Genomic DNA, 11554 nt, shown 5'->3' on the forward strand with positions numbered 1-11554 from the left:
AGCCTGAGGGAGATGAGGCTGAAACAGGATAATAGCCCTTAAATCCCCTTCTCTAAGCACTCAAATCTTCCCTGTCAGCAAGATTAAAACGGTCAACAGCAGTCTTCATGTGTCTATATCCCACACTCAGCTTTCATAGCAACTGGAGTGGCAACTGGCAAGAGGAAAAATGCAGAACTGCTGCTGTTCTTGATACCAGCAAAGAGAGAAGAGTGCAGTACTCTCTGTCCTACTAGTGCCAGAAAGGACTGATGCTAATTTCTCAACCACGTGGATGAAAATAAGGGAGAAAAGCAAGGTGAAATAGTATGTTGCAGCTTAACATGAGGAGACAATTTCCTTTCCTTAAACATAAAGGAAGAGAAGTACCAAGTATCATCACACAGCCCAACATGGGGAAGGATAATGAAGGTGTGTGTTTAAACAAGCAGAGCGATTTTTCTGGTACTGCTCCACTGAGCTCTCAGCCCCTGCTGCTCCTTGGACCAGAGGGAAACTACAACTATTACGTGGATGATGAAGATGAGGAAGAGGAAGAAAAAGACCAAGGAAAATGGCCAACAGGGGACCGATTTGAGGGAGAAAACAAGCTCTCATCATCCATTCCTTTCTCCCCCGCCTTTTCCTCTGGGGCCCCAGCCAGACCTTCCACTCCATCTGTGCTGAACATTAATGTTGGCGGCCAAAGCTACCGTCTCACCTACCAGGCAGTGGCCACCTATCCCAAGACCCGCCTGGGCCGCCTGGCCACTTCCACTGACCGTCGCTGCCAGCTGGGCCTGTGTGATGACTATGCTGCCCAGGTGGACGAGTATTTCTTCGACCGTGACCCGGCTGTCTTTCAGCTGGTGTACAACTTTTATGCCTCAGGGGTGCTCCGTGTGCGGGATGAGCTGTGCCCACGCAGCTTCTTGGAGGAGCTGAGCTACTGGGGCGTGCGGCTCAAATACACACCCCGCTGCTGCCGCATCTGCTTTGAGGAGCGTCGCGATGAGCTGAGCGAGCAGCTGAAGGTCCAGCGTGAGCTGCGCTCCCAGGCAGAAGCTCAGGAGAATGAGCAGCTCTTCCACCACATGCGCTACTATGGGCCCCAGCGCTGGCGCCTCTGGAACCTCATGGAGAAGCCCTTCTCCTCTGTCACTGCCAAGGTGATGGCAGTGGCCTCCAGCTTCTTTGTGCTCATCTCTGTGGTGGCTCTGGCACTCAATACGGTGGAGGAGATGCAGCAGGTAGACAGGAAGAGTGGAGAGAGTCGGCCTGTCCTGGAGCACATTGAGACCCTGTGCATTGTGTTCTTCACGCTGGAGTACTTGCTGCGGTTGGTCTCCACCCCAGATCTGCGTCGTTTTGCCAGCAGCGCCCTCAATGCTGTAGACCTCATTGCCATCCTGCCCCTCTACCTACAGCTGCTGCTCGAATGCTTCACTGATGACGACCAGCCCCGAGGTCGGGGATCTCAACATGAGTACGATATCGAGAAGGTGGGACGGGTGGGCAAAGTGGGACAAGTGCTTCGCATCATGCGTCTCATGCGCATCTTTCGCATCCTCAAGCTGGCCCGCCACTCCACAGGGCTGCGTGCCTTTGGCTTTACCTTGCGCCAGTGCTACCAGCAGGTGGGCTGCCTTTTGCTGTTTATTGCCATGGGCATCTTCGCCTTCTCTGCCATGGTCTACACAGTGGAGCATGATGTCTCCAGTACCAACTTCACCAGCATCCCCCATGCTTGGTGGTGGGCTGCCGTAAGTAAACTCAAATCACCCTGCTGGGTAGCCAGAGATCTTCCCCTTTCTTTCTCTTCCCTCTCCTCCCTCCTCCCTACCACCCTCCTCCCCTCCCCTCCTTTTCCCTCCCCTCCCCTCCCATGATAGAGATGTTGACAGTCTTTAAAACAGAAGACCCAGATCAGTGAACATCTGCTCTGAATTCTAGGCTTACAGGACATATGTACTCACTCACGCACACACATGCATGCACTCATTCACCTCTGTTGTAAGCTTTAATCAAGACTTAATCAGGCTGTTGGCATTGACATTCCCATCTGACCAAATGCAGGCAGTACTTGCCTTTTAAAGAAGTGGACAAAATGACAAAGAAAAGCATTTTTCCTCTAAATTCTGTTGTCAGTTTTACCAAAACAAACAAATCAAACAGTGTATATCAGTCTAGCTGATTGCAGGTTGACATGAGACTTCCATTCTTGCTGTTTTTGAAGACATACTGTGATCCACCATGCAAGCAGGTAAGACATGTTTTTTGTTTTTCACGATACTATGGACAGTCACACTTGAAAAGTTCAAACCATCCCAGAAGTCTGGCCATTAAAATTCATTAGGACCAGAGAGCAGTTGTTGCATTCTTCTCCTTAAGTGCCATTTTCATGATACGTTTGTACATGTAGACACACTGGTGGTTATTTAATGTGTGCCAGAGAAATAAATACAAAATAAGCAGAATGTCTCAGGGAACTGAGATAAATTGCCCTCTACATCCAGATCATCTATCTGCATCCCACATCAGTCAGTAGTGAGGACTGGTTAATGCCTGGTTAATGTCACCTTGGATATTTTTTGCAGCCTCTGCCGGAAAGAGTGTGTTTTTAGTCCCTCCCAAAACAAATGGGGTGGCTTCTGCTGAGAAGCCTCAGAAAGAAAGGCAGAATGACCTCATTTTTAGAGTCTGCCACTGGGGTGATGCGCATCTGAGCACATCACCTTGAGGTCTGAACTATCACTGACCTGTAATACACTGTGTTATGTGGAGAGATGTTTTTAAGGCAATGTTTTCCAGGCTGGTAAGTTCACATGAAGTTATAGCCAGGAACACAGAACTGTGAGAGCTTAATGCCCTCTCCCTTGCTTAAATGCTTCCTGACTATGGCAGAATGATTCAGCTTCCCAAACTCACTTCAGAAGTGCTTGCCATCAAGGATGGCCATGCATTTACTTACAACAGTTTAACCCTATTTTCTCAGAGTACTGAAAAATTAAAATGATAGTTATATTCTTCAAGATGAGCTGCAAATACAAAAGAAACAACTGTGGGTTTATCAGGACTAACAAACAAGGAAGGCTGAGAGAGGGAGCCACAGGCTGTGAGTAAATGCTTAGCAGACAATCTTCATGCTCAGATATGGCAGTTTCTCAATTATCTTTACAGCAATATTTTGGCAGGGAAAGTGGGCTGGTTTTATCCTGGGTGCTGAGGAGAGGGGAAAAAATTTTGACACAGTAGTGTCAAAAAAAAAAAAAAAAAAAGAGGAAAACAACAGCTCTGTTACGCCATAGCAGCTGTGCATGTCTACAGCAGCCTGAATCAAGTCAGAGGGGAGCTGGGTGCGTCTTGGCTTCCCATTGCTCTATGGCTTGTTTTAGTCCGTTGCCATCTGCAGTTTCTACATTTCATCTCATGGCAACTGATCCTGGCCTGCATAATCCACATTTATGGCACGGCTCTGGGGCACCCCTGGCCTCGGCTGTGGAGCTGAATTCAGCCCCATTGCTTCCCAGAGAAGGAAGCCCAGGCAAAAGAACTTGAAAGGAGTCAGGAGACCTCCTCATCCTGGATGATCAGCTCAGCACAGGGCACACAGGACAGCAAAACCAACCTATCTGAGAACATTTTTCCTAGGTAGCATCTGGGGAGATTGTGGCCAACAGTTCTGTTTTAACAGTGGCTGATGAAATATGGAAGTTTCCCATAAGTTTGCAGTGATTTTCTGAACATGCAGAATACATGCAAAAAGCATTAGAGATCATATCTGCAAGCTGGTAGCACAATGATTATTTAGGTACTGCTCTGAAACCCATACAACAATGACTACTTAAGAAGTTCCTACTTAGCAAAGCAAGTGCCTCCAAAAGAGATGCTGTAGTTTGCACATTTAAATTCTACGGCATAAAACTTTTTTTTAGAGCCCATTCATTCACTAAGAGTAAAAGCTGAGGTATCCAGACCACTTAAATTTCATCAAAATCCAAGTGTCTGCAGTCTGATCCACAGGAGAAAACAAGTATTTCTCCCAGACTGTCACAGCGATTAGAAGACTGTGCCAGTGGAACAGAACCTTATCACGGGATAATGGTTTTGTCCTGGCTGCTAGAGATAAACATCTTGCCTTCATCTCAGTATTTATTTTTGGAGATATTTATCCTGTATTATCATTCAAATCCAGTGACTTAATTTCCATTAAACCAAATGACTAATCCTTTTTATTCTGCAGGAAGCACAAGGTGCATCCTACAAATACGCTTATCCAGTGCTGTCTCATGTACCCTAATGCTTACTTCATTTGAAATAACATTTTATTTAGCATGTTAGAAGATGGAAGGCTGCACTCCATGATCTTCTAAAGACTCATATTCAGAGTTAAAGCCACAAGGGCATTATAGTGAAAGTCCTATTTCCAGAGGTATATTTCTACAGAAGTTTTATATTACTATTTTGCAGATACATACATTCTCTTTAGATACTGTGAAGAAGATTAAATAAAGCTCATTGGCTGAAAAACACCTCTTGAATAGGAATAATACAAGGAAGTGCCACATTGCAGAAGCCTGCAAGTTTTACCTGACAAAGAAAAACAAGTTATTTTTACTAAATGTAAACACTATAAAAATTCAAGATGTTTAGAGTGGAAGAATAAAACTTAGGAGTTATTTCATATTGGCTGCTTCATAGTACATCTTTCTTTATGTAACGTCCTTGCAAACAAACGTCCAGGAATTCTGAACAGAAAATTTTACAGAGTTTACAAATTTTACTTCAGTACTTGATACAGTACTGGGCCCATACATATCAAAGCTTCTTCATACGTATGTAATCTAAAAAGAGAAAATCTTGAAGGCTTAGAAAAAAATACAAAAAACCTCTATGAAGTGTACGTGAAAGGAAAATTCGTAGACTCGCATAAAGCAGATATATTAAATGCCACCACTCTCCAATAAATAAATAAATAAATAATCAACAGCTCCCAAAACTTCTTCAAAGGGGTGAATTCGGGAGAAGCTTTTTGTATACCCGTCAGCTGAAACAAACAGGGACATTCCCTACTGAAGGTACGCATAGACTACACTTGTTTAACCTCTGACATAAAGAGGATGATGCAGATTAAACAATTTATAATGTATATTAAAATATATTATATAAATATATACATATTGTAAGCGTGCACTGCCTTCTAGGCAACTGAATAAGATCTTTACTTTTTTCCACAGCTCCTCATATCTGTATCATCCAAAGATTCAGTCAACTGTATCATTATACATATACGCTTCATTCTCCTGGGTCACTTCTTCCAGTAGTGCTAACATTACAGAAATACATCTCACAAATAGCTTTTCACGTGTTTTTCATTGTACATAATACATGTATATATATGATAATCAAAATTAATACTCAAAATAAAAGCTACGCAGTTAGTCCCAAAATACTGGTTTCTATAAACATGCCAGATTTAGGCATAGAGGACATCTGTTCTCATCAACTTCAGAATTGCCCCTGCTCGCTACGCATAGCTAGAGAAATGCTGAGGAGATAAGTGCCTGTATGCCTCCTCCCTGCTAATAAGCTGAATGCTGGTTTGCCCGTAGGTCAGCATCTCCACTGTGGGATACGGAGACATGTGTCCAGAAACTCACCTTGGCCGCCTGTTTGCGTTCCTGTGCATTGCTTTTGGGATAATCCTAAACGGCATGCCCATCTCCATCCTCTACAACAAGTTCTCAGACTATTACAGCAAGCTGAAAGCCTACGAGTACACTGCTCTCAAGAAAGAGAGGGGGAAGGTCGACTTCACGCGGAGAGCCATGAAGAAAATCTCTGAATGCTGTGGAGAAGGTGGAGCTCGCTCCTTGCCACAGCATGGATAGGAGCAGAACTTTGGGTGTGAGGTTAAAACAGGGAAGCTGGATGAAAAAAAGTGAGTCAGCAAAGCTAACTAGAGAAGATCTGAAAAGGCTGAAAGTAACAAAAAGTAGGCAGTGAAATACGCCTGCAAGGAAGCTGTTTTTGAAAGAAAGAAAGAAAAAAGCTCAGATTACGACGACATATATATATTTTTTTATTGGCAATATTAGGTTCATGAGCTCATGTGCTCATGAGACATCTAAATGATGTTCTTCAGACATAGTGCCCAGAAACTCTGAATTAGACCCACAAGAAGATGTGACCCCTGCGACTGGCCAGACCCTTGCTGAAAACAAACCAAACCAAAGGGAAAAGAAACCAATGTTGTTATTAAGGGTTGGCCACTTCTCTGCTGCCAGGGCAGTCTTAAAAATTAAACTTCTTATAGGATACTCACTACATTGACTGCATTGATGAAATCAGTTTTGCCTCAGCTTTTGAAATAAGGAAAACAGCCTAGGATGCTTTCTTGAATATTATCAGCATCTGTACTCAAGCTTTCAGTTTCCACTTGCACTGATAGTTATGTTTCAGTGTCCCAATTGTATTTTCCAAATGTAGCACTGCAAGTGACTCCTATTTTCACACCTAGGTGAGCAACACGCTGGTTTTACTATTTCCCCCTCTACCACCTCTGTAATCATCTTCCATTATGTCAAGAATTTGTGGGGATATCTGGAGTATGAGCTGATAAATGTCATCAGTTTTGCAGACACTTCCAAACCAAAAGCTTCTCTAGGTGTAGGATTAAGTGATAAACTACTTTATTCTACAGCATCTAGTGTATCTGTTTATTGAATTGTTAAAATAATAATAGCCTGTCAGGGGACATAAATGATAGAGAAACATTCTGTAAAAACCCTCAAATGAAATGTGTAATAGATAATATCTCATAAAGACTTTTCATGTAAAGGATCTTATCAGCACTTATCAGCCAAATTTAAATACCATTTAAAGACAAGGTGCACACAGCCACTATAAAGACACACATCTGACACCTTGGTTCATCTACAGGGGCTCTGTATTTCCTGTGAGTACCGAGCCTTCTCACATGGCTGGACATGTCAGAATCTCATCCCTAGAACTAAATAACAAATAGCAACAAGAAGAATACTGAACAGGATCAGCATTTCATGCATTAGGTGGCTGCATATCAGGAATATTCTTTCTACATAAGAGAAGCCCTAGCTGTTAAAAATCAGGAATCTGAACAATATATCTGAAAGTTATTTAATTGATGCTCAGATCCGCATAGAGTAAAACACAGTAATAAAAAGAAGCGATGGAAATGACTGCTGCTCAGCAGCACAGCACTCTTGCTGTGAAACAGCCTGACAGCAGAGGTGCATTTTAGTATTTCTTAACACCCGCATTGTCCCTGTGCTGCCCTGCTGAATGCAAATGGCCACATTCAAAGCTCAGCCATGCTGGAGACAATGACGTTTAAAGCTCACTCCTGGGATAGCTGAGGGTAAAGAAGTTCATTAATTTTGCCATGTCCATGCACAATGTGTCAAGCACAGGGCCATTCCTCCTTTCAGTGATGAGAAGGTAATTAGTAACCAAGTTGCTCTTCTCATTCTTTATCTCCAGACAAAGGAATCATAAGCCCATCTGTCATTTCGTTCTGTAGGAATGGCAGTCAGTACACAGAGCACTGATCAGCTGTTGAAAACTAAACCATGACTTTAAGGCACAGCTGAGCCCCATGGGTTGAATGCAATAGATGTTTGCTGTTGTGGACTGCACACAATGCAGCAGACACAATCCCAGCACTCACTGAGAAGAAGAAGCTGATTTACTTTTTGGCTCTAAGGTGCCATGAATTTACATCATCCTTCTGCAAGCAACACCAGAACCAGGAGCATCCTGAAACCAAAGGAAATGACACTCTCTCAGACCCCCAGTGTAGTTCAGTGAGGTGGTGGCAGGTAAAAAAAAAGAAAGAATAACTGTGCTTCATTCACAATGTGCAGCTTGGTCCATTAGGTTGCATCCATTCAGTTAGATCCATTAAAAGATTTACATGTTGGTGACCATGTGACATTCCAAGATCTGGAACATCCTAATTTCTCTGGCTGAAGAAGGTGATGCTTGCATGTACCACACAGATAAGAAGTTCATGCATGCAGCTCAGCAGCTTCTTGCCACATAGAGAAATCCAGAACATGAGCACCTCCTCTGCTGAGGTTGGTCTTCCTTACGGCCTCAGACCCCAGATGGACTGTCAGCCCCATTTTCCACTCATTTGCCTCACATGCAGGACACATTCAGGTAGACAAGTACTGCAATAGACTTTCCACACAAAACATGAGCAGGAGAAAAGGGACAGTTTTCTCTTTTAAACAAGAGTTACAACTGAATGTCCTCAATAAGTGCTTTCTTGCCAGTTCAGCAATATTTTTACATGCATGTCCTATACTGCTGCTCTAACTGTTCAAATACAGCTTGGACGGTCTTTCCCACCTCTTCAGCTGAATCTGTTCCACTGTGTATTGAGCAAACAGTGACCCACTACTGACAGAGAAGGAAAGTCTGTACAGCTTAAGGTTAGCGTTTGCCGCACACAGCAAGCAGAAAGGCAAGTGTCACAGGCTCTGACTCAAAAAAGGCCCATGAAAGCACTGACTAGGCAGCAGAATATTCCCACTCACTCACTCTTCACTGACAGAAGGAACCTTTGGATGAAGGATACAGGCTGTTGGGCCTCAAGAGCCAGTCAGTCCCCACATACTGTAGCTACATGAAGGCAGGACTCACAACACAATGCTCTGTGGGACAATGGTTACTGACCAAAATGTTTTCAGACATGGAGGAGACTAATTTCTTATCCTTCAGAAGACAATACTGCCAAATCTCAACTAACTACTCTCAATACTAAAGTTACCCTACTCCAGTAACACCCATAGCACGCTCTTCTTCCCCAGTACACTTATTCACTCCTCCCTCCAAAACCCAATCCCATCTTGCTGATGGCAGCTTTGGTGCCTTTGTGATTCCTCTGTCAACTCACTGAAAACACAAATGTGACTATCTAGGGGAGGGTTAAAATTTTGACTGGTTTTGTAATAATCTGATGCTTGCCCTGTTGTGTGCAGCAGGGAAGAAGGTTCTTGGTGGAGTAAGGCATTTTCCAGCAAACCAGAAGCTAGAGTTTTGGGTTTTCTTTAACAACTCATTGTTTCATTTTCCAGACTACCCCCTGCATCTTTCTGCCTTGTGGCTTGCCTCATTTTGCTGCAGGGGTGATGAGTTTAAGTCTGTGAATTCCAATAGATTATACCTAAAACAGAGGTCCCCCAGTGGCAACCTACTCTGAATGCCCAAGCTGTGTCAGTACCAGCAATTTCTGTAGAAGAATGGTATGGTTCTCCCACCTGCCCAACTCTTGCCTGAGGCTCTTATCATACAAATTGGCTTAAATGCTCCAAGCAGCTCAGAGGAAGGAAGGAGTTCATCCTCACACAGAGCAAACTCCTGACCACCCACAGTGGGCTGTGTGTACCTTTATCAGCTGATTTTGAAACTGGGCGCTGTATTTTTGCTGTTGTGGTTATGGTGTTGTTGCTGCTGTCACAACAGTTCCCTCTGAGAAGGACCCTAATTTACTCTTCCACATCCAATAAGACTTTAAGTGGCATCAAAAGCATCCCCAGATTATTGCGAAATGGAACTGCCAAGTGCTACATGATGATATTCAAAAGTAACACAAGATAGCTTTGATAATTTGATTGCGTAAATGCCATCCAAAGATTTCAGAATAACCACTTCAAGGGAAAATATGCTTAGACACAACAAGGATGGGCAATACCATTAAAGATATATAAATACGGCGTGTTTTATGCAATGTTAATTTGGTATAACTAAGGTTTTCGTGAAGCAGGGTGGAGGTTTTTCTCAAACCACCAAGAAAGTAGAAATCTTAGAAAGCGGCCGTGTTCATGTCTTTCATTTTAAGTAATTACAGATATTAATGAGTCCTAGAGGGAGAGGGAAAATATGTTCTGTGATTATATTTCACCTCATTCTTAGCAAACGTTGTCCCTGGCACACAAAGAAACAGACCCTTTATCTGGATGGCCTGACTTCATTTTCAAGCTCAGTGTTTCTTGTTCTACTCATTTTAGGCCTTCAAATGACTGTAGTAAAACAAAACAAATAAAAAAAAAAAGAGAGAGAGAAACGAACAAACAAACACCTTAGCAGGCAGGGATGCTGGAAATGAGACTGTCCCTACATGAGACAGTGAAAAGAATCCCAATTAGAATACGATTTTGCACAAATCCATGTCTCAGAAGAACATCACTTTTAAAATGCAAATCAGCAGCTGTTTGCTTTTCTCATTCACAAAGATAGCAATTAAAGGGGTAGCTGGTGTACAGCCATAGATTAATATGCATCTGGTGCCATTCCCAGGCTTCTAAGGCAAATGGTAATATTCAGTCTATAAATACATATAATTTTAATGATTATAAACTAGGTATACATTAAAGTTTCTGGAGAAAAATAATGACCATCAAGAAACTGCGGAGGGAGAAAAGGAATCTACTTGCTAAAAAGGTGGCTTTCGCTATTTAGAGTGTTCCATTTTTATGTTGTGTAAAAGTACTTGATTCATGTTTACCTGCTATTGACAAAACTTCTACTAACTTCTTTATTCAGTAGTAGAGAAATTACAAGGCATTTGACTGTAATCCAGCTCTTTATCTTGGATTTAAAAATGGAAAGGTCAGAGGTGTTAGCTTTTTATGTACATAGGTAATTCAATGGAAATATGCTGAGAAAAATTGAAGTGTTCTCCAGCTATTTTCCGAGATAGAGATTATGAAAGTTTTCAAAATAAAACTGGTCAGAGCTCACTTCAACTCTGTCAAATGAGTCTGCATTGCCGTTCTAACTTCTGAACCCAATCTGATCTATTTACAAGCCAACCATTTTCCCCAATTAAGAACGAGATAAACTACTAACATGCCTGAGAGTCAGCCTTTCACCATCACTAATAACTGCTCATCAAGCCACCAAATGTTCATATAACCCACTGGTTCTGGCAGAACACACTGCCCGAAATGCTACTGCCCAGCAAAGAGAAGGTGGTCACCGAGACCAACTGTGCAGAGGAACTTTTCCATACCCATAACAAGAGCAGCCTTGTTCAGTAGGAAAGTCACACTCTTCTTATTTTCTCACTAAAGCCAACAAATGAAGGCAAAGGCAGAGAGTGTGGAAATATAGAGCAGCCCACCTGCAACAGCAAGGTTGAACTCTGAAGAGAAGGAGCTCTGTGACCAACTGAGCTAGATCTGCTCACACATCAGCTCAGGCTTCTCCAGACAACTCCTGAGGGTCTGAATGGCCTGACATCCAAACTTCTTAACATCCAAATATTTTATTTGGGTAAGCCATCAGGATACAAGCAAGCAAGCAAGCAAACAAACAAAAACGAGAAACAGCATGCTCTAGGAGTTCAGGCGCAGGCCCTCATCGCACACGAGCTGTGACGGCTGCTCCGCCGCGACGGGGCGAGGGAGGGGTGCTCCCGGGGGGCGCCGGCCCTGCGTGGAAAATTGTTCGCTGCTGCCGCCCGCAGGCCCGAGACTGCCAAGGTCCCTGCATGTACACTGCGTGCTGCGTGAGCTTCATCTAAGGC

At 43.2% G+C, this 11554-nt stretch overlaps 1 protein-coding gene across 1 annotated transcript; it reads left to right on the plus strand.

The window, feature by feature from the left end:
• The first annotated feature begins 223 nt into the window (after positions 1-223).
• On the plus strand, positions 224-7343 carry KCNV2 (potassium voltage-gated channel modifier subfamily V member 2). The gene is made up of 2 exons (XM_015280134.3): positions 224-1742; positions 5592-7343. Exons 1-2 carry the CDS (start codon positions 309-311, stop codon positions 5868-5870), a joined length of 1713 nt encoding a protein of 570 aa, XP_015135620.3. The 5' UTR covers positions 224-308; the 3' UTR covers positions 5871-7343.
• The last annotated feature ends 4211 nt before the right edge of the window (positions 7344-11554 follow it).

This window comes from Gallus gallus, chromosome Z (assembly GCF_016699485.2).
Source record: "Gallus gallus isolate bGalGal1 chromosome Z, bGalGal1.mat.broiler.GRCg7b, whole genome shotgun sequence".
NCBI lineage: Eukaryota > Metazoa > Chordata > Aves > Galliformes > Phasianidae > Gallus > Gallus gallus.